We start from the raw sequence: 25,552 nt of genomic DNA on the forward strand, positions 1-25,552 counted from the left end.
TTTTTTGAGAGTGAATGTTTTTGTTTTTGTCCATATAATGAAAGTCAGTGGAGTCCACAGAGGAAGGAAAGTAAGGGTTGGAACGACATAACAGAATTTTAATTTTTTATGTTTTTGGGTGAATCAATCTGATTTCTGAGAAATATAAAAAAACCAAAGGGCATTTGTTGTTGCTAAGGCAACAGGGTTGTTTGATTTATCCACATCTTATCATCATTCTCTAAGGAGAGTAATATCTTATCCACTGGCTGACTATAAGTGAGGCACTGGCAATGTAGTGCACATACAGTACATGACCTACTACAAATCTGAAACATGATTAAAAATCCATCTTCATTCATGCAAGTATATATTTGTAGTTCCCTATAGTTGTTAAAGCCATATCAGTGCTGCACACAGTATTTGCACTTATAACCTCGCTATGGTTTCATTGCATTGGCCTTATAGTCTCATAGCCCTAACACACATGGTTGAGACCACACATTGGCACCAAATCCATTTTTCTGTCTACCATGTCTAAAGTCCATGCACTCAGATCCAGTCCTCAAATCCGCTTTCTGTTGCTGGAGGGGAAGTGGGGGCTTGGTTTTTTTTGTGTCCAAAGTCTTGAAGACCATTTGAAGGCATCTAATGCAATCCTTGCCCCCAAGACAAGACTCACAACTAATCTTCTGTGGGTACCAGTGATGTTTGCGCATATCTGGCTGTAATGTGCAATGTAATCTAGTTTTAGAACATTTGTCACTAACAGCTGTTAGTAAGAATCAGGAGATTGAGCTATGACAGATAAAGGCCATTTAAAGTCACATGAAATGAAAACTGTGATCATCTTTTCTTCCCTGTTGTGATGTACATTCCAGCGAAATGGCTTCTCAAATGGGAAAAGAATGAGGGCGTGACTTGAATTTGTCCTTTGGGAATTGATTGAATAGTTGTTGTTTGCTAAATGCTGTAATTTTATGAGTGACATGATGCTGGAGCAAAGGTTTGCCTAGACCTTGTGCCAGTTGGCAAAAGAATTGATGCTGCAAGGGATTGTTTTTTTTGTGTTTTTTTTTTTTTTTTTTTTTGGGGGCACATGATTTAAGAACTGACAATTTTGATAATGGTGAAAATAAAAGAAATGTATTGGATTTAAGAACTGACAATTTTGATAATGGTGAAAATAAAAGAAATGTATTGATATAAATCATAATATCTGGAGGTCCATTGGAGATTAAACAAAAAGATAGATCCAAATGCCATCCCTCATCGCCAACCTCAATTAATTATAACCATTTTAATTACAAACAAATATTTAATAAAAACAAAAATATAAAATAAGTAGCCTAATTATATACTAATAGATAAACTTTCCAGTTTGAAATGGGAATCACGTATTATTCATTGCCTTAAAAAAGATACAGGGAAGCAATACTATCAATCACTCAGATCAATTACAGGGTTTTGAAAAGAAGGAGATTGTGATTAAAATACAGCACTTGTATTTTATTCTTGCTGATGTTTATGTAACAGCCCCGCCTCGTTTCCAACCTTCTCAATCTCTGTTGGAGGAATTGAGATTGTCCCTCAGTGGATGCTGAAGGTTACCGCTCAGATGCTGCGCTTGCTCACACTCCGCTTGGACTCGATATGGGTTGCTCATGCTAAGTGTAGTTTAACACCTCCACAAAACCAGGAAAAGCATATTTACATCAAGTTCAGGTTCTTTTAATCGCCAAAATGAAATTTCCTCGTGGAAGTAGTCGTGTTTGCCGGTTTACATCGGTTGTATTCACCCGTGGAGCTGTAATTGAGACAGAAGAGGAATACAGTTACAGTCGCTCGGATGGACAAGTGTATCCGATGGAGAAAAGTGGATTTAAAATCTAAGAAACGGGATACTTCCGGTCTTTGGATGAAAGTTGCGGTTTTGAAGGTACAGCACGGCATTTTCTCTCGTTTGTGAACTAGTTTTTTTCTGCTCATGAATAATTAGAAAGCATAGTAGAGCTGCTAATTAACAGATATTCGCTAATGCTGAGACTTTCAGAGAAACTTTATTCCACTGCGTGAGGAAAAACAAGCATTTGTTTTAGACGAGTGTGTGAACTGCTGGTTGTAATCTTTTCCAATTAATTCAACCGCCTTTCAAAGTGACAAAATTGCTGTAATTTCTCTATGCGCACGATTATGTATGAGCGTGCGTTTGACAGAGAGAGAACGAGAGAGAGGGAAAAAGAGGGTAAGGGAAAGGAAACAGGGTTGTAACCCATGTCTTTTATAGACATTGTCACTGTAGTTTTCAATAAATCTGAACTTTGAATAGTTTAATTTTATAGTTTTAGTCTTGGTGTTTAGGGTCTCACATTATATTAGAATATTAGAATTTAACTACTCTTTGTATAAATTTTTAATTGCATCGGTTATAGGTCAAACTGCACATATGCAATTATGTTAATCAAATGTCTAATTATACATACCTGCGTTAAAGTCTATCACAATATAAATAGTATGCAGTATATAATATACATATACCGTGTAATTGTAAAAGATAGATAGATAGATAGATAGATAGGCCTAGATAGATAGATAGATAGACAGACGTCTGTATTGATGGAGACAGTAAAGACAGGAAACAATGGGGAGAAGAGTGGGACAGTGGGTGGCTGATATTTATACACTACACTGTTTATTTGGAGTCGCGCAGTAACCATAACCATACTGTTAACCCTAACCTTTGCAGCAGATGCAAATCTCAAGTTTCACATAACAGCATGTATGTACACAATAATTACACTGTATCAAATGCTTTACATTTTAATCTAAATAGGACACCTAACAAAATATAAGTTGGGACTTGTGTTTGTTCCTTTAGACATTTTTTTCTTCTAATGAACAAAAACAAACTAATCTAAAGATGCATGCACATCCTGAATTGTTCTGATTGAAAATCCCATTACAAACCCAACAAACAAACACAATCACAAATGATTGATATGAGAAATAATGAAAAGGCATCATTCAGTTGAGCTGTGATGCCTATTTCTTCCTCTGCAGGGAGTGTCCACTCTGAGACAGCTTTCATGATCAAAACTGACACTGAGAAGGCTAAAGAGGCAATTATGTGGAAAAACCAATAAGTGGTGGTCCCTTTACACAAGAGTGGGTTATATCTGTGATGATGGTGTTTTGTATGGGTTTTTTTCCCCAACAGAATGCATTTTACTATCATATTGAACGGTTTAAGTGATGACATATTGCTATTGCAAATTTGTTCATTTATGTGGCACATCTGCCAACAAGGCGCTGCTCAGACCCTGATTGATGTTACATTCGAGGTGCGGCAAGGTTCAAGCGTTCTTGCCTCTGTCTTTTTCCCTTATGTATCTTTCTTATTTACATAACATGAGTCAAAGCAGTGTAAAATAATGTCCAATATGATGTGTTCAAATAGAATTTCCAATTTGATGTATAGTCAGGCATTTATAAAACTTTTATGGTAAATACAGTCCACCCAAAAATGAAAAATTTGTAATCTCTAGGATGTCGTTCCAAACCTGTGTGAATTTCTTTCTTCAGAGGAACACAAAATAAGATATTTTTTCTGTGTAATGTAAGTCCATGGGGTTCAGTGTTGTTTTGGAACTCATTTGCATTTATTGCATGCTGGGGAAAAAACCCCGAAATCCTCTCAAAGCCATAAGAATTGATCTATTCATGACATACAAAATTATTTGAGAAGACAAGTAGACCTTTGCTCTGAGTTTGATATCATTTATATGGCCAGAATGGCTTCATTTGTCATGAAATGCAAATTAATTTTATCCATTTCCACATTAGGGCTATAATAAATGTCGTGCTGAGCTCAGGCAAATTTTTCAAAATCTGCTAAAATATGGAGCGAAAAGCAACTGCTCACTGTGCAGTTTCCTTTTTTCTCAATTTGCAGAGACAGTATATACTACAAGCCAGTTTGTTTTGATATTTTGTGAAACGCTCTCACCTCCCCGCGTCCACTTATTATTTAGCTGATACTGCTTATGTTTCTGTCTGTTTTCTTGAACATCGTACAAGTGAAACAGTAGGGAGGGAGGAGACTTCTGTCCTAGTTAGTCAAGTCACATCCAGAGTTCAAACACAGGCTTTTCAGGACAGCTGTGCGAACAATCACCCATAAATAAAGGATAGACTTTACACAGTGTACCATGCAGCGCAAGGCCACGGCCCTGTGCTTTGTAGTGAAAGCTTCTGCTCAGGTGTTCCAATAAGAAATTGATTTTTCATGCCAAAACTTAGTGGCACATACTGTGCAATCTGGTTGATATGATAAGACACACACTGGGATACAAAACACGTGACTTAAAAAAAAAATTATTCTGGATAAAAAAAAACTAAAAAAACTTTCGTCTTTGGTTGTAGGGTCTCAGCTTGGCTTCAACCATCTGATGGAAGTCTTCACGGAGTATGCCTATAATGAAAGCTTCTTTGAAAATGGATCCCGGGGCTTCAATGACACGGGACAAGGGAGGCGGCACCAGTACAATTATTATGCCATGCTTCTCACACTGCTCATTTTTGTCATTGTCTTTGGCAACGTGCTTGTGTGTATGGCCGTCTCGAGGGAGAAAGCCCTGCAGACCACTACCAACTACTTGATAGTCAGCCTGGCTGTGGCTGATCTGCTAGTTGCCACACTCGTAATGCCATGGGTGGTTTACCTCGAGGTAGGTATCAGCGTGATTGGATGCTAAAATGGTTTAACAACCAGCCATCTGTGCAAGGACAGGTTATTGAATTATTCTCACATGATAAGACTGTAATTTTTTTCGCCATCTTCTTCATAACTCATTAGAGTCAATCTGGGCATGAATTAACTAAGAAAAGCTGCAGGCACCGTCTTAAACCTAATTCTAGCCAATCAATTTGCAGTAGCCACCAGCAAATGTCTAATTCTAGAAAATCTGATCCTAGCCACGGGTTAGTAGTTATTTTCAACCAAGAGAAGCCTCCCTGGTGTATGTCACTGAGCCATACATATTAGCAAAGCTATCAAATATCAAGCAAAATCCATAGGTTTGTAATGTACATGCAGAAAATAATGTTCTTCAGAGAATAATGCAAGCAGGTTGATTGTGTGATTTTAAACTGAGCTCTGAACAATGGGTCAAAAGTGACACTTCAGATGCAACACATCAAATTTACAGCATTATTATAACTCGCTGTATTAAATTAGCCTTTTGATATCTTGTGATGTGTTGTTTTTCTCCTAAAGGGCAGCACCGAGTAACTGCGTTAGCTCAGGTCATCATTTATTTAGTTTGAATCATTTATATGCATGAACAGAACATTAAGGAGCGCTATTGTGAGATGGTTGAAATGTTTATTGGCTAAATAAAAATTGCTGAAAGTCCTCAATATTATTATTAGGGCTGATGAGATCATCATTCCAAATTTCCATAAACAACTTCAAAATATCTTCAGAAGTGAATGAAAATGAGTCATGAATATAACCTAATTATACTAGCAAGAAATGACCAATAAAATCAAGTGCTTTAGCTTAGCTGCAGGGTTGGGCCAAACTGACAATTTAAGAAATGTTCTCCTTTCAGTTCATTAATATGAGTTTGAATTGAATTGTCCATGCCTCACAGTGTGTTGAATTAGAACTGATTCAATGCCACACTCATAAAAACAGTCCTTCATCACCAACTACTGACATAACAATGTAACTGGTAAAAAGAGTCACTGCCACTAACAAAATTCAAGATTTCAAAAATTATTCAAATTCAATTCAAAACTTATTTGTCACATACACAGATAACTGTTCAACTAGAATGAAATGTCAACTTGCATTCTAACATAGTTCATTCTTATAGCAGTGGAATACATTTCCATCCATCCATTCTTCACAACGTTTGTCCTCAGAATACATTTAATTCTATTTAAATCTTTTTTCCTTAATTCAGGATTCAAATAGAAATTTAAATGCATTCTCAGGCCAGTTCTGAATGCCACACAGCTCTGATTTATGGTAGCACGTTTCCGTTACGAAATAAAAAACAGCATTTAAACAATAAATAAAATTGTAAGTTAATGTCTCTCAATTCGGACTTTTCTTTTTTGAATTGTGAAAAGCAGAGTCCAAATTGCGAGAAAAAAAGTTAGGTAAAAAGTTGCAATTTTTAATCTGTGGTGGAAAGAAGCTTCCATACTGATTAGCTCTTTCTGTGCACAGCAATTTTATAAAGTTTCTGTTTCTCTACATGCTTGTTCTACAGACCTCCCTCTCTTTTTCTCCCTCTATTAGCGCAAGGACATGTTTTGATCGCTACCGATGTCTGAGAATGATAGCGGTGAGGCTCATTGCATCTGAGTTTAGAGATATGGTGATGAACTGATTCAGGCAACTCACAGACGCTTTCATTAGAGGTGTCAAATAATTCTTTAATCATTGACAGCGATGCAAACTCTAGGCGGGGACCTAAGACCATCAAGAGGTTTCTGAGTCCCTCGGCTTGCCTAAGGACACACATTAATCAGAGGCAGCTCAGAAAGCTCTGCCAGCCAACTCAGGAGATGCGAACTGTGGATGAGGCTGACCTGTGCTATATTGCTTCTTTCTGCCAGTTTTATTGCATAAACCAGAGAAAATGCCAATATTTTATTGGTTTAAACATTATTATAGTGGCTAAAGCTGTTGCAAATTGAATCCCACAGACTTGCAGACGAGAAAGACAGGTGGTTGTGGTGTTACTATGGATATTTAGAATCTAAAGATATTAGTAATATGCAATGCTTGCCAGAGTGCTTCTGGCAAGTAACTAACTATTGCACATTTGCAAGCAAACATTGTAGGTTTGCATTCACAGGGTTCCCACACTTCTTGAAAGTACTTGAATTTCAGACATATGGATTCAAGGCCTGGAAAGTACTTGAAAACAGACATCAGTCCTTGAAAGTGCTTGAATTAAATTTGAAATGAAGTTTGTTTATGGCGCTATTTAAAAAATTCTCCTATATGTTCTGTCAAAGACAACGAAACGGCACTAATGATTGGGGGTGGAGATGGGGTAGCGCGAAAAAAAACTTGTGTGTTGATGCGCAGCCTAGAGCCCTGAGTGGGACAGTTTTCTTAAGCCCGCTCCCGCTGAATTTCCACGCTTATAACACGATGACAGATGACGGAACGTATCATTTGCACGTGCTTTTGAGTCTTGAGAACTCACTCACTCCCACGCTCTAATTTTCTGTGTGCCCACAGATTGCGATAAGGAGAGTGACAACTTTTAATCGTTATTAAGGGAGTTTGCAAATATGATATTGATTTAATACAACAGTTCAATAAACAAGTACTGCCTGATTTTGCTCTATTTCATCAACGAAAATAGTTCCAAATAAAGTAACAGCTCAGCTGCTGTGCGTCTCTAAAAGCAAACACAGCGGTGTTTCATTCATGAATTAAATTGCGTTTTTGAACGAATCTAGTGAGTCAGTGATTCATGATTACCCATTCATAAAGACTTGTTTCATTCCTGAATGAATCAGCCGATCAAACGAATCAATTGAATGAATGATTCAGTGATAATATCAGTGACTTGCCACCACCTGCTGGCGGCTTCAGTTTCATTTTTAGGTATAATTTTAGTTATTTAAATCATTTAATATTTCTGTATTCAAAATGTTATATTTAAAACATTAATCTCCACATGAATTTAATTGCACGTATGCCACCTCTGAGCCCCATTAAACGTCTGAAAATGTACTTTCAAGCCACTTTTGTGTTCTTATGTGCACCCTCTAGTACAAATAAATTTTTGTTAATACTAATTTCATATGATTGGTAACTTATTTGTCTCATTCTAATTCTTATTATATTGTTTTAAATAGAAATTTTAAAAAGCTTATAGACATACATTTTGGAATTTGACAGATGAAAATGATGCCATTGCAAAGGTAAAAAGAAACCGCCCCTGTAGTGCATGACGGATGACCCCTAGAATAAAATTCTGAAGTGTTATGAAATACATGAAGACTATTTTTATAGGCTTTATGGACAGAGACGGCTTAGTAAAAAGCATTTACAGTTTAAAAGCAAATAGAAAGAAATTTTTTTAAATTTATTTTCTTTATATTTTTTGCAGATTTGCGCATGTACAAGGTTTAAAATGTTCATGAAATATTTTCAAAAAATATTGACGCTTTGAGCAGCTGCATTCCTCTAAATCAAAGATGAAAAAATGGGATTTACAATAAAGTCATTTACAAAATTATTTTGACTTGAGTTTATTTATGAATGAGTAACGTAATTTGAGTGAATGTGCAAATTTGTAATGGTAAGAGGTTTTACCATGTTATTACAACATTTAACCACTTTTTATTAATTTAAACATTTAGAAATTCTTTCAAATTTAAATCTTGTACAAGAACTACAGCAAAGATCAGTTTGATGCATATTTTAATCAATATTTTAGAAATTGAATTTGAATATTACCAGTACTGACTTCAGTGGATTTCATTAAATTCCTTTGAACACAACTGCTCAAAACGGTCAAAGTTTATGAAACCTACACATTCAAAACATTATTACTCTGACATTTTTAATGTAAATGTTAAGTGTAAGTGAAATGTTAAGTACTGTAAGGTCTTTCATGACACTACATATGCTGGGGTGTGAATTTGATAGGTGCTTGATAAAATAAATGGTGCTTTTAAAAGAGTGGGAACCCTGCATTCAAGATGCATTGTTCTACAATTAGCAGAGCGTTTAGTTGTCCATGTCTGTCCTCCCAGGTGGTGGGAGAGTGGCGGTTCAGCACAATCCATTGTGACATCTTTGTCACCCTGGACGTGATGATGTGTACAGCGAGCATACTCAATCTATGCGCCATCAGTATCGACAGGTAGGTGTTTCTACACTGCCATTATAAGAGTAGTCTAATGCTGACCAAGACATAATTTGGTGGCTCAGCTCAAAAGAGGGACCAACTCAGCTTCCGCACACCTGAAATTAAACCAGATTTGGTGCTGAGGTTGTTGTTATATATAGACGACAACAATTTCATTGTACATTGTCACTTACAATGTCACATGAGCTCAGAATAGTTAGAAATACTTGTGAGATCAATAGCGGCTCATACTAAACGTCTCCTCTATTTATATAGTAAGTAATCAGATACTAGAAAAAAAGTCTTAAAAGGATTACAGAGGTCATGGGAAGCACCGATATGTGGTTCTATACTGTTCATCATAGGTCACATGATTGCAGGTATATTTGGAAAATTGTGTGCAGAGGCATGTAGGAATATGATACAGGTCATATAAAGCCTGTAAGATAACAACAAATCCATTTTTGTCTTGTATCTCCCACAGGTACACAGCTGTAGCCATGCCTATGTTGTACAACACACGCTACAGCTCCAAGAGGAGGGTCACAGTCATGATTTCTGTTGTCTGGATTCTGTCTTTTGCAATATCATGTCCACTGCTGTTTGGACTCAATAATACTGGTAAATATGGGTGAAAATATATTCACTAACTAGATTGCCAGGCCAACACTATTCGATAGTTCAGGGTCAGTACGAATTTATTTATTAATTATAATTTTGTTTTATTACTCTTTTTTTATTTTTTAGAAAAGGAATGCATGCTTCTTTTCAACAAGGATGCATTGAATTGATCAAAAGTGACAGTAAAGACATTTACAGTATAATGGTACCAAAGATTTCTATGTCAAATAAATGCTGTTCTTTGGAACTTTGTATTAATCAAAGAATCCTGAAAAAATATATCACGGTTTTTACAAAACCACAACTGTTTTCAACACTGAAAATAAGTCTTGAGCATTAAATCAGCATATTACTATGATTTCTGTGGATAATTTGACACTGAAGACTGGAGTAATTGCTGCTGAAAATTCAGCTTTGCTATCAAGTGAATAAATTACATTTTAAAACATATTCACATAGAAAACAGTTGTTTTAAATTGTAATAATATTTTATAATATTTACTTTATTTTTTGATCAAACAAATGCAGCCTTGGTGATGAGAGACTTTAAAAAAATCTTGCCGACCCCAAACATTTGAACAGCAATGTTTTTAGTAGAGCTGTCAATCAATTACACTTTGTAATCCAATGATATTCTGATTAATTAATCAAATTAAAGGCAATTCACTGCATGTATTTGTGGAGAAATGCCCTTGAATTAAAATAAAGACATTAAATTATTGTGGCAGACATTATGAAAGAAGCATTAAAAGCCAATATACTGTTTTATATCTGTAAGCTTATCTCTGACCTACTGTCCGCTACTGTGCACTTTGTCTCACCTTATATGCATTATTCTGCATGTGAATTAATAACTATAAGGAATATGATAGCTAAACTCTGTGTAAGTGGATCCTCTTGTCTTAAACTTGAACAAATGGCTTCTGCTTATTAATATTATTATAGCACAACAGCTTGCACTTTAAGAGCTGAATTTACAGAGTATTAGTGTCAATAACTTGCATGCACACTGGTGTTAGGGGCAGCTAAAATTAAGTTAGGTCGCCACTTAATTTAAAAGTTATATTAGAGGAAGTCATTTAATCAGCATTCTTCTGCTTGAATGCTCGTGCTGGGAGGATGAGGTCAGGGATTTGTAGGCATTAACAAAACAAATTATAATAGACTGGGAAGTTGAGTGTTATATTCCACAGTATTTAATACAAGTATTATGTCAGCTGCTACATTGATACCTTTTTTAATATATAAGTACGTATTTAGGAGAGAATTTTGAGAATTTTTTCCACTAAATTTTTCGTTATTAAAAAACGATACACAGTGATTTAAATACACTTCAAAGATGAGCATGTTTTTCATTTCTGAATTCATTTAGATTTTTTTTCCCAGGGGAAAAATTAATTATCGAATGATCTTGTTAAAAATATTTTAACTCCATTCATTTTTGAATAACTTTGTCTCCTGAGGTCGTGTGGTACAACCAACATTCAATAAATAAATAAAACAAACGAACAAACATAAAATAGGAAATGATATCACAAGAAGGACCCCTGCAGAAGTTTGAATGTGAATACATTTTTAAAAATATTATAAATTCAAAGTGCAAAGAAATACGTGTTTACTTTTTACTTGGGTACACTACGTGACCAATTTGTTTTTTCTTTTTTTTTTTTTGAAAATGATGCATTAAAAAAATCAAAACCACATTAAACCAATATCAATACAATACAATCAATACAATACAAAGTATATTTAATAAGTGTTTAAGTTTTTCACTTTCTGTAACATGTACAGTCATATATGTTATTGACCCAGACATCTGTTTTACCTATCCAGTCAGTAAACTCCATTTTGTTTATATAATACATGACAAAATGTCACTAATTTCCACTCTATTTTTTCATTGCAGTCACTCATGACGATGCTCTGTGTGTGATCGCAAACCCTGCCTTTGTAGTGTACTCCTCTATTGTATCATTCTACGTTCCTTTCATCATAACACTGCTAGTATACGTGCAGATCTACGTGGTACTGCGAAAGAGACGGAAACGTGTCAACACCAAACGCACATGCCCAGTTACGGACATGGATATGAGCTTGACTTTAAAGGTGAGAACAGCTGCAGGATGATGAAAGTTTCTACTTACTTGGCACTCCAGTAGAGTTTAGTGAATTGGGATTGTTAAAAACTGCAGTGTCAATGAATTGCAAAGTAATTAATCAGCACTGCCATTCCCATTAGCTGTATATCAGTAATATAGCAGTAGCAGTATATCTCTAATGAACAGTTGGATAGTAGTAAATAATCTGTGATCATAGCGTGTCTAGAATTACCTTTTCCTCTTTTTTTGCTTGTATTGATTCTGCCGACATACAGCAAATGGCCGCTGCTTCATATGACTGTTATTATAATACATGGCTAGTCTTTGCATTGTTTTACACGGAGCAACGACATCCAGGCTTCTCCATGGAGTGCATGCCGCAGCAGAATAAATTCAATATAGCATTATTCAAAGAAACTGATAGCTTATCTACCCATCCTAAGCTTCTGCAAGGGCATCAGTGCATTATTGAGAGCCATTTGTGGTTAGGGAGTTCTCATACTGTGTCCTGACGGCATAAGTAAACATAGCATCTCCTATCAGTGGTTTGTGTCACTGCTGTGTCTCCTCCAAAGCATTCTGATGTGAAAACAGGCTCAGATCAACATCATGTTTATTTCAGGAACGCTTTCATTTTGATGTGCAAAACTCGTCCTTATCCTTCTATACAGCAAGTGTCTTGTTTTCAAAATGCTGAAGTTTTGGATTTAGATCTGAAATGGTCTTTAGATTGGCCACTTGTGCATCCAAAACGTATGCTTTGGAGATTGAGAATGCAAAGCTTTGGCAATCTTCAGCTAATTTAAAATGTTAAAGGATTTGGAAACTTTTCCTAGCACATTACCTATAAACATGATCTATAAGCTGACATTTGCATAAAATATCACTGTGACTGAACGGAATTACCAACCTTCCAGTTGCATGTTTCTATAATTGCTAATAAATTTAAACCGAACCTAGGGCAGGACAACTAATTCCTTTCTGGTCTAAATCTGTCGAAACAGTCTGGTGTTTCTCCCATGTGTTTCAGAAATGCACCCACCCTGATGATGTGAAACTCTGCACTGTGATCGTCAAGTCCAGTGGGAATTTTCCTGTGAACAACAAAAACATGGTACAGCCAGATTCACCTTTTCTTTCCAAATATTGCTCTTGACAGGATTCTTGAGCTTCTAACCGCTTGTCATATGTACCAGAAGCAATAACGACAGATGACATTTGAGAAATGACAGTGTGTCAGCAAATATTAAATGTTAGTCTCTGCATCCAGTGTAGACTTCATATAAAGTTATGTTGACTGAAACAATACACTGTTCTGTTATTAAATGGGCTGTTTGTTTGATAAAGTGAACCAATTCATTTCATTATCAAAGCCTGAGCACTTCAGCACTAATTTTAACCAAAATGACTTATTTTTCATCTTTTTTGTTAGATCTTCATAAAGGAGGTGGTGAACAATGGCGATGACATACAAATGGATGAAATGACAAACTTAAACCCTGCGAGACAGAGGAAGCAGGATCAGTCTGGTACAAGTCAACAACACAGCAGGCTGGTTAACGCTAATCTAAGAGAGACTGACATATCACCCCCATCGCCTGAAGCTGGTGTCAAACCTGAAAGAAATGGCAACACCAGCAATATCACAAAAGGGGCCAAAGCATTTGAGATCCAGGTCTCCCCCACCGGCAAAACACAGACATCGGTCAAGACTCTTAACAAACGCAAAATCTCCCAGCAGAAGGAGAAGAAGGCTACTCAAATGTTAGCTATTGTCCTTGGTAAGTGTTGCTTTAAAGTACTTTAATGGTGAAGTATGTGATTTTTTTTTACGTTAAAATACTTGAAGTTAAACATTTTTGGTTGATTTGTAAACACTGTGGCACTTTCAAAACATTGCTTTGTATTTCATCATCACAACCAGCAGGGTTGCCAGATCTGCGTAACAAAACTAGTCCAATGGCCAATCAGAAATAGCCCAAAACTAGGTCAATGACCCTAGCCCAAATATCAAAACTCAACATATGCTACTCCCATACCTAAAATGTATATTTTACAGTCACTGTTATGCATTTGTAGATCACACAGTTAGTCTTTGTAAAGGACCTCAAGTTCCCTAACCTCAAGTTAAGCTCTAGCACAGTTAAATAATCTGTCAAACCTTTAACCAGCAGAGAAAAAACAGTATCCCACAGCAACAGTTGAAAAGTAGCCCAATTTTGAGGGAAGACTCTAGACTTAGCGACCCCAAAAACCGGCCTGACAACAGCAACACTGGTACAGCCAATGGTGTGACTTTCGGGGCAGGACTATCTGTTTGTCCAACCAATAGCATACAGCATACAGCTTATTGTGTTTGATTTTTGCAGTTTCATTTGGTGATGCTAATGGTGTGAAAATTACCCACTTCAGCTTTAACAATACTGTTTGATTTCATTTAACTGAATATTGGTCATTATGTACATACAGTGGGTACGGAAAGTATTCAGACCCCCTTACATTTTTCACTCTTTGTTATATTGCAGCCATTTGCTAAAATCATTTAAGTTAATTTTTTTTCCTCATTAATGTACACACAGCACCCCATATTGACAGAAAAACACAGAATTGTTGACATTTTTGCAGATTTATTACCCCTGAACGAAATATTTTATATAGGTTTTCAAGTTTCTTAACATTTCCCACCCAAACTGAATTATTACCTCTGTGTGCTTTATTTTCAGGTGTATTTATCATCTGCTGGCTGCCGTTCTTCATCACGCACATTGTGAACACCTACTGCCAAGTCCCTCCTGAACTCTACACTGCCTTTACGTGGCTGGGCTACGTGAACAGTGCCGTAAATCCCATCATATACACCACTTTCAACATTGAGTTTCGCAAAGCTTTCATTAAGATTTTACACTGTTGAAAGAGAACTCACTTCACCGGAGCAGAAGGGATACAAATGATACCTCATCTGCAGTGGACACACTGTAAAACTTCAAATAAAGATTTTAAATTGGATCCCAAGTGGACTATGGCTTGGGGGCTACATCTCTTGCATTTCACAGAGATTAAAACTAAAGGAATGTATATAAATTGTCTGTATTATAAACATTATTTTGTTCCAAGATCATATCGCCCAGAAAAGAAAAGAAAAACACATATAAAATCCCTGGGGGAAATGGGGCTTAAAGCAATATTTTCAGCACAGACAAAAACTCTTGTTTGGAATTGCTTCAAGCAATGCCTTTGCTTATCTGTTTGTCAGTATTATAATATTATTTTGATTATTTGCTCAAAACCTAAATGTAATTAGGTGGAAACAGTGTTTTAAATCATAGTAGTACATACTGTGATACAAACAGATGCTTTGTAGTAACCAATAGGCCATGCATTGCATGGAGGTTGTAATTTATTTGCTGAAAAGCTTATTTATGCCATTCATGTCTGCAATGTTATGTCCCACATTTATAATGTTTGTTAGATGTTCTCTCAGAAAACTAACAGCAGGCAGAAACCTTAAATAATACATTCAGCAAATCTGTAATCAGCTGTAATTTTTTTGTACCAATATTAAAGCATTTGTGCCACGTCTACTGTAAAGTGGATTTACCATAAAAAAGCAGAGAAAACAAATACAGTTTCACTAAAATGCTGTGATTTTCAAACAAAAAACGTCATTTGTCAGCCTTCCTGGTGGAAGCATTAACCATTGCAGCTCTTTGTTTTGGCCTTGAGGAGGTAAAGATAATACTGATGGAGTGAAAGGGGAGGATAAGGACGAACTGCATACAGTAACTGTGGTAATGAGTGTAAATTGAAATTTTGCTTTTTTTACTATTTATTATGTTTATATATGTAGCTTTTCATGCTTTATATGACACACTTTGAATGTGATGGGCCTGCCGTTGCATTGTAATGCATGTTCTCATAAGATGTATGTTGCACAATGATATAAGCTTATGAATAAAGCAATTGTGCACTGACGGTTTGCCGTATCATGACAGATATTTTTAGTGATACAACCCAACAAAATCTGCTATCTGAAATCAATCTCTTGGTTTATCACTGTAAACTCTGAAAGACCTATAGAAACAGACTTTCCTCCAAACTTCATGGAGCAAAAGAACACTGGAGCCATAAAAGAGTTATCAGTCCATGGCCTGAGGGCTGATTCAACTGATGTGGCACAGAGCGTTTGTTATGAATGCATGTTCTGTGGACAACACAATGACTTTAGCCCCATGGCAACCATCTGTGGACACAGCTGATGATCAACACACTGCTTTTTGCTGGCTACGCATAACTACAAACTCCTGCACACACACTGCTAAACTCTTGGCTACACAATGGTTGTGTAGTTTAGATGTAGTTTTTGTTTTCAGAATCCATATAAGAGTTCAAAATCCCTGGAAAAAATCTTTAAGGGATAGTTCACCCAAAAAATTCCTCAGTCATAAATGAATATAACTTTTTCTTCAGATGAACACAGGGATTTTTAGACAAATAATCATATATATATATATATATATATATATATATATAAATGCATCACAAATGAAATTACAGTGTGTAAGGTAAAGTGACACATTATAAATCATCAGCCTGTGTTGATTGTGAAGCACAGATCACTGTCAAAACTCTCAGGGCCAGGCAGTGACAGCCTTAAGATTAGATTAAACCTGTGGTGTTCAACCCTCAACACCAGGGATGTGTAGGGCACTACTCATTTATTTCACATTTGTTAATCAAATCTGTCAAGAACATTTTTCACCACTTGTCTGCATTGCAATCACAAATGCGGGTGGATGTGAAAGTGCTGCATGTGGATAATGATTTTGCCCTAAAAAAATGAGAGACACTTGAGCAAAGTAAACTTTGCACTTGGCTTTTCAATAGAAACAGATTAAGAACTTCAAGTTCTTCAAGCTTCATTAGCCGACTAAATTACCTGTTAAAAATAACTTGTTAGCATGGCCGCTAACAACATAGAGCAGCCTGGTAATTTGCACTAAAAATTCCTGAATGCAAAGTATGACATTGCGTGTAAGAAACGTCATGAACTTGGGACAGTTTCTAATTAACTCAATTGCTCCTTTGATACCCAGCAATCAAGGTTATTTTTCTTGCGAGTCAACAGAAGGACAGATGCTACGGGAGGTTTCATCGTCAGACACGGCGTTCAACAGCCCTTGATTGCTGTCGGCACTTAACAGAACCTGAAAGGGGTCCCGTGAGTGGGATATTAAGTCATTTTGGAGATGTGACAGGTGACAGAACGTAACAAGGGAGGAAGGGTATCATTTACGAATCATTTGATGCTATTTGAGTTTAAAACAGATGAAAATTTCAAATTTACTCATTCACTTTACTTATTCAAGCATGTACAGCATGTTTTTGTCTCCTCAAAACACAGTATCCTGTTTTCCTTAAAGACTTTGGGACTTAAATCTCTGGGCTGGAGATGTTGGGCTGAGAATGAGTTGTGCATGCAAGTAGATAGAGAGAGAGAGGGGGGCCAGCTGAGCCACAGGCAGGTGCTGTGTTTGTTTTTCTGATGTGTTAATAAGAGTGCTCCTGCTGCCCACTGGACCGTCCTCCACCAGTGTTGGGGAGTAACTAGTTACATGTAACGGCGTTACGTAATTTAATTACAAAATAAATATAACTGTAATCGCATTCATTTTATAGTTTTTTTTTTTTGCCCTTTGTGTTTAGGACAGAGCTGTCAAACGTGAGCGGAAGTCTGCTGGGAAGCGATAAGCATGTTGTCAAACAGGTTTATTGGCTTTTGTTTGTGAAAGTTACATGCCATTTGAATGCCATGAATGGTTATAATTTTTTCACCATGGCATGTGCATGTCTGACAGTAGTGGAATTCATCAAAGTATGAATGTATTGAATCATGTTAAATACATGATTAGGTATCATGGCAATTTTGTCAACATGAATTACCATTAATAGGTTATTGTACTCCTCTAATATGATGTGTTTTTAAATGCCTGTGCGACCTAAGTGACTAAACAGATATAGAAAGTCGTTTCATTATTTCATTATTTTTTTATTAAATATTACAAAAACAAACAATTGTCTTCTTAGGAATAACATGCTATGATAAATTATTCAAGATAATTAATAGTTAATAAATAAACTAACTTCATTTCAATTTTATGCTGACTTCCACTACATACTGCTAGTCATAAAATCCTTCATTCATAACACTTCCATTCTGAGAACACACCTGAGCTCTTAACCAAACCCAAACAAAGGTGTTCAATTCTAGGAATCTAAATCACAAACAACAGCAAGACTGTTTATAAGAACAGGCTTTGCAGGAGGAAGGAAATCGATAGCAGAAATCAATGCTGCACTCCCTCTAATGGTGGAGTTGTCACCAAACATGGCTCGCTTTCCGCCAGGATCTCCACCGGTGTGCTAGCTGTTCAGTAGCTCCACGGCTTCTGTATTGTTGCACCGTTGAGCCAAGGTTAAGGTGGTATATCCTTTCGAGTCCTGCATATCCCGCTGTGCATTATTCATCAGCAGGGCTTTGATGATTGGGATGCTGCTGAGCTGGACGGCTAAATGCAATGGCGTTGACTGGCTGTTATTTTGGGCGTTCACATTGGCTTGGTGAGATATCAGCTGCAGAACGCTAGGGAAGCAGCTACTGTTACAGGCTAAGTGAAGGGGTGTCCAGCCATTATCCTCGGCCAGGTTTGGGTCGGCACCTGCTGTTAGCAGCACCGTCACCACCTCCTCCTGCCCATGATGGCAAGCAAGGTGCAGAGGAGTCCAGCCGTCTTTCCCTTGGACGCTGACTGAGCCATGGTGCTCCTCCAACATGAGGACAGTCTCTGGATGGCCTTTTAGGGCTGCAAGGTGCATGGCTGTCCAATTCTGATAGGTTCTGATATCGGGGTCGACTCCTTTACTCAACAGGAGTCTGCAGATACCTGTGTAACCCTTTAGAGCGGCAAAATGTAGGGGACTGTAGCTTTGCTCATCGACTGTTTTCACATCAGCCCCATTATTAACCAGCAAACGGACCACCCTGAAGTGCCCCTCGTCTGCCGCCAAGTGTAGGGAAGTGGATTGAAGGTTATCTGGTTTGTTAACGTCAGCTCCGTTTTTGAGCAAGAGGTTGACGATGTTCACGTGACCGTAAATGGAAGCCACATGAAGCGGCGTACGGCCAGACTGGCACTCCTGCTCATCCACGGCATCCAGACGCCGGAGCAGGATTCTCACGATGTGCTCATGGCCGTTCTGAGCAGCGAGATGCAAAGGCGTCCACCCGTCCTTCTCCTTGGCATCGGCTCTCGCCTTATTGTCTAACAAAAGGCGAACGGCTCTGTCGTCGCCAGCCTGTACGGCAAAATGCAGCGCGGTCCACTGGTCGCCATCGCTGAGATTGACGTCAGCCCCACAGTCTGTCAGCAAGCTGCAAATCTCGTAAAACTTGTGCAGAACTGCGACGATGAGTGGGGTGTAGCCTTTTTCACTCTGGCAGTTCACCGAGGCTCCCAGATTCAGGACCATCTGCACGCTTTCTGTTTCCCCGCTTGCCACGGCGTGATGAAGGAGAGAGTTGTTGTCTCGGAAGACCATAGACACGTGCTCTTTTCGCAGAACTTTCTTAAAGCTCTCAAAGTCTTTCTTTACAAGGAGAGAGTGAATGCTAGAATCATCTGTGGGGAAGAAAATTGGATGGATACTCCAATTATTTATATATGTTTTATATAAAGTAAGAGTGTGGAGAGTTTGTACAGACAAAACAAAAAGAGGTTGAATTGCGAGGACTTGGACAAAATACTTGCCTGAGGAGTCAGCTGCTTTCTTTGGCTAATGGAGAGAAACCAAAATGTTATTTCTATTTTGTGACTAATAACACATTTTGCTGACATTAATTACTGTCATGGATTTTAAAAAGTTTGTGTGCATTTTTTGTTCACTGTCATGGTTTTCACAAACTTGCTACACAGAGATGATAAGAGCATTGTTTTCAAAAACTTGCACTTTCGAAACCTGTTTTCAAAAGTTTGCATTTTCAGGCCCCCAAAAATACTGTTGTTGTGTAAATGAAAGGACATAACACATAAAAAGTTCTCCATTTTTAGCTGAAAACAGTGATGTGTAAATGCCTCCTGAAGCCAACTGAAGAGTCGTGCTGCAATTGACCGTTCGCAAAAACCCGCCCTCCTTAATTACTCTTGTTATGTCCGACAAGCAATGCCGATCTCACGCCACACACCATGTTCTCACACAGTAAAAATACATTGTTGAGCAAAGAGGAAACTGACAACACACCGACAGATAAGACAGAGCAGGTTACTTCTGGTATGAAACAAGGTCTAAGCTTTCAAATTTTGTCTTTTTTTAAAGAAATTCAATCAATAAATACCGTTTTGTGGCTCTTTAATGTGTCGTGATAGATCACTGTATTGCCTCCGATCGGCTTTTCATATTTACTTAAAGCACAAAATAAACATGAATGAACATCAGAACGTGTTTTATTTCAACCGCGGAAAGACGTTATTACACACAATTAAAGTTAATCTACTCTCCTGTATGATTTGTTTGTCGGGCAAGATGCCGGATTCAGCGTTATGATTGGTCAGATCACCTGTCAACCAAGCTCTTTGTGAATGGTCAATTGCATCACACCTTCAGTCAGACTAAAGTGCTTATAATTGAGCCATATTGTAGTCTTCATTAAACAGAAACATGAACAAAAATGAGTTTTGTTACCATAGAAAGCAGGTTTTAAGCTGTAGTCTTGATAGTCAAGCTAATCTTCATGTTTAAAAACATGTTGCGCATCATCAAGCAAGTGTTCAACATTGCCGCCAATTGTAGTCCGACTAACATGTATAAATACTGGACCAAGCTAAGCCGCAATCTATTTTTCTTGGTCTATTAATCTGAACGGGGCTGAAAAAACAGCATATGCTGGTTAGGTTGAAGCATGACTGCTAGTTTGAGCTGTTTTAAGCTGGTCCTGAGCAGGAGCTATTTGCTTAGGACCAGCACATTACCAGCTTAAACCAGCTCAAACTAGCAGTCATGCTTCAAAACATACCTAACCAGCATATGCTGTTTTTTTCAACAGGGTGGTACAATTTCAAGTGTTTATGAAATTTAAAAAAGATGAATTACTCTTTAGTCTAGAAAAAAACAGTTTGGTATAAATTGTTTTGTGCATTGAGTATTTTACCATGTTCGAATCTTTCCTTTCCAAAGTTAGAGGAGAAAATAGTGGAATGTGTTCACAGATCCCTGAGTATTACTCAAATTAACACCTTATGTGCTGACAGTGTACTGTGTCTAAACATGCACTGGAAGAGTCACTTACATTCCATACCTGTTCAGGTAGACGCTTTCTTATCTCACACCTTGCATTCGTGTCTGGGATTTTTAGGACTTCACTAAGGACTTCAGTCAACCGAACGGTTTCTGCAGAGAAATGGAGATGATACAGCTGAATGTCACTTTGGGGAGCAGTTTTGCTCTAGCTCTTTATCAGGCCTTCTTAAACAAGAGTGATCATTTGGATAAAAATGTGCAAACGGCCAGCCAATGATTGACAGCCTTTTAGCCGCTTTAATAGAGGAGCAACTTAATTGGGCAGTGTATGAGATAAAATCATAACGCATGGGATATAACTGTGCTAATCACACTGCATTTTTAGCAATCTGATGTACGAGATTAATTGTATTCGACTCATTATACAATACGACACTGCAATAGAATTAGCAGAAGCTTATTAAACTACTTTAATGCTTGAACACAAACAGTGAATATTAAAATTCATTATCGCAGTCACTAAATCAAATAATTTAATTAGAACTTTTACTGAAGGTGACCTGAGGAAGAAACAGTCACAGAGGAACTGGGAGGCTGATAAAAGATGCAACAATGTTGGTTCGTTGCTCATTGCTATTTCAGAAGAGTAAACGTCTGCTGGGACTTTTCGAATGCATTTTGTCTGTATATAATCAAGCCCTATAATAGTCTTCATTAAACAGAAACAAGAACAAAAATTAGGTTTGTTACCAGAGAAAGCCGGTCTCCGGCTGCAGTCTTGGTGCCAACATTGCTGCATGACACCAATCATGTCCTCGCACTCAGGGGGCTTGTCTTCAGGGATCTTCTCTACACCAGGCCTTTTGCCAGATGACACTCTGATTAATATTTCTGTCATATTCAGACCTGTGACAAGGAGAATAGAACAAATTGCTTGGAGTGTTATTTTTGTACTATACAAACTACAAATAATGCACTTGTAAACAAACACTTGTGCTTCTAGCACTCTCAAAACAAACAGAGAGGAAAAGGAACTCGCTATGAACTAATTTTCTTCAATAAACAGTGAGTGGAAGATGGTTCGGAAATGTTGACTGGTAACCTTTAGGTGGTTAAAAAGGAATATTATAAGCTGTTTTGTTCTGTATTCTTTCATATGTTCGTTTTATGTATACTTTTATATGTATATGTATGTTTTGTTTTTTGTTGTTTTTGCAGTCAACATTTATTACCAAAATGCAGGATGTTTAAATATAGTTTAAAAGTTAGTTTTTTAACTATAAAAAAAATCTAAATTAAATATACAAAACTTATCAATAAATAAATAAATATATATATATATATATACACACAGTATATATAAGAAATAATTTTTGCACATTTAACCTAAAAAATTTTTTAAATAAATAATAATAATCTAATGATTGCAAAACTACAATTTGTGTAAAAATCTGTGGAAAGTGCCAAAATTAGGAACAATATATACCTTGATATGCACGCTGCTGAGTTAGAATTTCCCACATAATAATAGAAATGCTGCAAAGTGAGAATGTTTAGATGTTTACTTCATGGCATATCATAACTCACTGTCAAAATGTCAATTTCTGCACATACTGTAAAGTTCTTTAAGTTATGAACTCTCACCTGTAAACATCATACTTTGTTCCAGGTGGTTCAGGATTCTGGGTAAAGGTCTCTGGAGGCACATAGTTTATGTTCCCTCGAGCTGTCAGGTGTTCAATAAACTCTGTCTTACCAGAAAACTCCTCCCATTTAATGAGGCCAAAATCTGAAATCTTTATAGATAAAATAAGTCTGAAACTGCGACAATACTGTGAGGTTGTATATTTAAACTAAACAAGGCATATACTGTATGTAGAAAGTAACATTCAAGACTGATAAAAGCGCAACTTATACAACTGTATTATAAGGGTTTCCAAAACCACTTTTTCTTTCTTGTAAAGTCTTTTTGGAGTTTATTTTTACCAGAAATAAATTCAGAATCATTTTCAGTAGTATCTGACTCACCTTCACGTGCAGATGATCATCAAGAAGAATGTTGGCTGGTTTCAAGTTCAGATGAAGAATGGGTGGTTTCATGCTGTGCAGAAAATTCATGCCCATCGTCATCTCGTGGATCATTTGGAACTTCTTAGGCCACATTAAGAAATGACTGCTGAGGAGGTTGTCCAAGGATCCCTTTCTCATATATTCCATCACTAAACCAGGTGGATCTTTGCTTATTCCATAAATGGAGATTAAATAATTGAACTTGAGTCTTCCGATTTTGGACATCTGTGTCATATTCCTGAGCCACAAAATATAAAATCATAGTATATATAAAATTATAGTATGTATAAAATCATACACACACACACAAACACACTATATACACACAAAATATACAGAATAAAAAAATACAAACATAATACACAGTATATTTTTCATATTTATTTTAGTTAACTTTCAATAAGTCAGATATAATACATTTTAACAACTACCAACTGCTTTCAATCTCATAGTTTTAACAGTAACATAGTTTTAATCTTCTACTTTCTTGCATACTTGTACCTGTAATCATTGGTCGTTGTCTTTAGGGCACATGTTTCCCGCCAGACTTTAACCTTCACCTTATAGACACGACCAAACTTGCGCTCAGCCAGTTTCTCCCAGTCACTTTCAAACTCATCTTTTTTAAAATGAGTAAATCTCTCCAGGCTGCCATCTCTGAAAGAATCCTGTACACTGGAATTAGCTGCTGTCATTTTGTTTTCCAGTCTCAGGAAATGAAGATGCTGCCCTTCGACATTTCTTCTTGGCACACAGAAACCAGGTCAAGGAAACACATATTAAACAAAAAGCTCTGCTGGTTTTGGTGGGAGGAGTCAGAGCCCTGATTATTAGAATAGAAATGTAACAAAGCCAGTTTTGAATGAGGTACACAGGTGAGGCTGAGAGATTTGTGCGGGACACCTGATAACCGGATATACCAGCTTCATGTTTTTACATAACAGTAGGAATGGCCTCATAAGGCATGTGTGCATGTTTGCAGTTTGTTGTTAGAGAAGCAGTTTCATTTTATTTAATATATTTCAGCGGAATGTCCAAAGATATTTGATGCTAAATATTTAATTGAAGGTTAATTGTCTTACAGTTCAACAGATACATAAAGTGCATGTCACATTTTCATTATAATTACTGTTGTTCTCTGGAAGTTTTCCCATTGTTCATTAATCACTCAAGCGCAATGTCTTGAATTTCTTGGCACATCAGCAAAAAGCTGTGGAGCGAATGTTATTCTAAGCCAAACTGTGATGCAAATGACTGTAACCTTCAATGACGGGCTTTCAAAGAATAAAGTAATAATACTAATAACAGTAATTAACAATCAAGCAGTGAGCAGCACTTTTAGGTGACGATGCTCTTGTAACGCTTTGAAGGAGAGGCTTGGCATTCAGTCGCTGCGATTCAGTCTTTGTCGGCCACCGAAGAGACACTTCATCCTTTAAGAAGTGCACAAAGAGCCAGCCACTGCATTTCAACACGAATACGGGCTTTGTTGATTTTCTGCTTGGGTATATATTGATGCAAGAACTAGATTTACAGTCAAAACGTGTCATAATGTTCTGCTTTGTAATGATGCAGTGAAGGTGGCAGTAATTTTCAGTGTGTACTAGTGCGCAAAGCAATTGAAACGGTTGTAAATTACCTTTTACAACATATGATAACGGAATCAATAAGCTAATGACCTTAATTACTGAAGGAGTAATTACGCAACAAGCAACCACAAGTGTTTCTAATAGTCTATTTCTCTACTTTCAAAGATTTAATATCAAAGTTTGCTTCTTTTCAGTTCTGTGACATATTCGCTTCATTGCCCGTTGGGCCCATTTTGATTGTACTTTCAATTACAAGAAGCCACTATGTTTTTTATTAAGTGATCTTCAAGCCAGTAAATCTGCTGTGCCCCTAGGTTTCCCAGCCTGGTGGTGGGATTTACAAAGAGATGCATCTCAAAGGCAGTGTGCTTGTTACTACTTAATTGCTTCTTTTTTTCCTCCAACGGCGATTATTTGAAAGGGAAACACATAACGTGAAACCTAATAAGTAGCTGAACAACATGTCTAATCTTCGAGAGCGCTGGGGTAGTGATACATAAAGGGAAGCATTCATGTATATCTTTGCATTCATGTATATCTTTGACATCAGTACATCCTACATTAAAGAATGGTACATCTCAAAGCAGCAAAGAAACTAGGGAATGTTAGGATGAGCAACCCAAAACCCAAGAATGAAAATTCTGTCATTGTTTAATAACCCTCATGTTGCTCCAAACCTGAATTACTTTTCTTCTTCTGTGAAACACCAAAGAGGATATTTTGAGAAATATCTTATTTTTCTTGTTTATCCATACAATGAATCTTGTTTTGGACTCCATTAACTTTCACAATTATTCTTCAAAATGTATTTTGTTTTACCTAGTTGATTGATTACATTAGGAATTACAAAGTTTTTTTGTATTACATGTCTTCTGAAATGGTATGTTTAATTATGCAAAGGAGGACATAAAACATAAAATGTTGTATAAAACCAGGCAAATTATTTATGAACAAACCCCTCTGTAAAAACCTATAAAATATAGATGGTGTATGTAAGTGATTTTTGACTCAGAGA

At 36.9% G+C, this 25,552-nt stretch overlaps 2 protein-coding genes across 2 annotated transcripts; one reads left to right on the forward strand and one right to left on the reverse strand.

The window, feature by feature from the left end:
• Positions 1-1,651: 1,651 nt before the first annotated feature.
• LOC107670954 (D(2)-like dopamine receptor) lies at positions 1,652-15,475 on the forward strand. The gene is made up of 8 exons (XM_016463769.1): positions 1,652-1,918; positions 4,402-4,706; positions 8,773-8,882; positions 9,352-9,488; positions 11,395-11,594; positions 12,618-12,701; positions 13,020-13,368; positions 14,311-15,475. Exons 2-8 carry the CDS (start codon positions 4,428-4,430, stop codon positions 14,496-14,498), a joined length of 1,347 nt encoding a protein of 448 aa, XP_016319255.1. The 5' UTR covers positions 1,652-1,918; positions 4,402-4,427; the 3' UTR covers positions 14,499-15,475.
• Positions 15,476-17,634: 2,159 nt separating this feature from the next.
• LOC107670957 (ankyrin repeat and protein kinase domain-containing protein 1-like) lies at positions 17,635-24,079 on the reverse strand. The gene is made up of 8 exons (XM_016463772.1): positions 23,450-24,079; positions 22,907-23,186; positions 22,523-22,674; positions 22,365-22,414; positions 21,629-21,784; positions 20,937-21,028; positions 19,393-19,417; positions 17,635-19,263 (listed from the first exon to the last, which is right to left on the reverse strand). The coding sequence occupies exons 1-8, from the start codon at positions 23,641-23,643 to the stop codon at positions 18,008-18,010; spliced, it is 2,205 nt and encodes a 734-aa protein (XP_016319258.1). The 5' UTR covers positions 23,644-24,079; the 3' UTR covers positions 17,635-18,007.
• Positions 24,080-25,552: the final 1,473 nt, after the last annotated feature.

This window comes from Sinocyclocheilus anshuiensis, unplaced genomic scaffold (assembly GCF_001515605.1).
Source record: "Sinocyclocheilus anshuiensis isolate Anshui unplaced genomic scaffold, SAMN03320099.WGS_v1.1 scaffold1552, whole genome shotgun sequence".
Taxonomy (NCBI): domain Eukaryota; kingdom Metazoa; phylum Chordata; class Actinopteri; order Cypriniformes; family Cyprinidae; genus Sinocyclocheilus; species Sinocyclocheilus anshuiensis.

Bases quoted from the DNA above. Each gene is read 5' to 3' on its own strand.
- LOC107670957 (XM_016463772.1), bottom strand. From the start codon at position 23,643: ATGACAGCAGCTAATTCCAGTGTACAGGATTCTTTCAGAGATGGCAGC. The intron at 19,418-20,936 runs GTATGGAATGTA...TCTCTCCATTAG, and splicing joins GAAAGCGTCTACCTGAACAG to CCAAAGAAAGCAGCTGACTC. The intron at 19,264-19,392 runs GCAAGTATTTTG...TCTTCCCCACAG, and splicing joins GAAAGCAGCTGACTCCTCAG to ATGATTCTAGCATTCACTCT.
- LOC107670954 (XM_016463769.1), top strand. From the start codon at position 4,428: ATGGAAGTCTTCACGGAGTATGCCTATAATGAAAGCTTCTTTGAAAAT. The intron at 4,707-8,772 runs GTAGGTATCAGC...CTGTCCTCCCAG, and splicing joins CATGGGTGGTTTACCTCGAG to GTGGTGGGAGAGTGGCGGTT. The intron at 9,489-11,394 runs GTAAATATGGGT...TTTTCATTGCAG, and splicing joins GTTTGGACTCAATAATACTG to TCACTCATGACGATGCTCTG.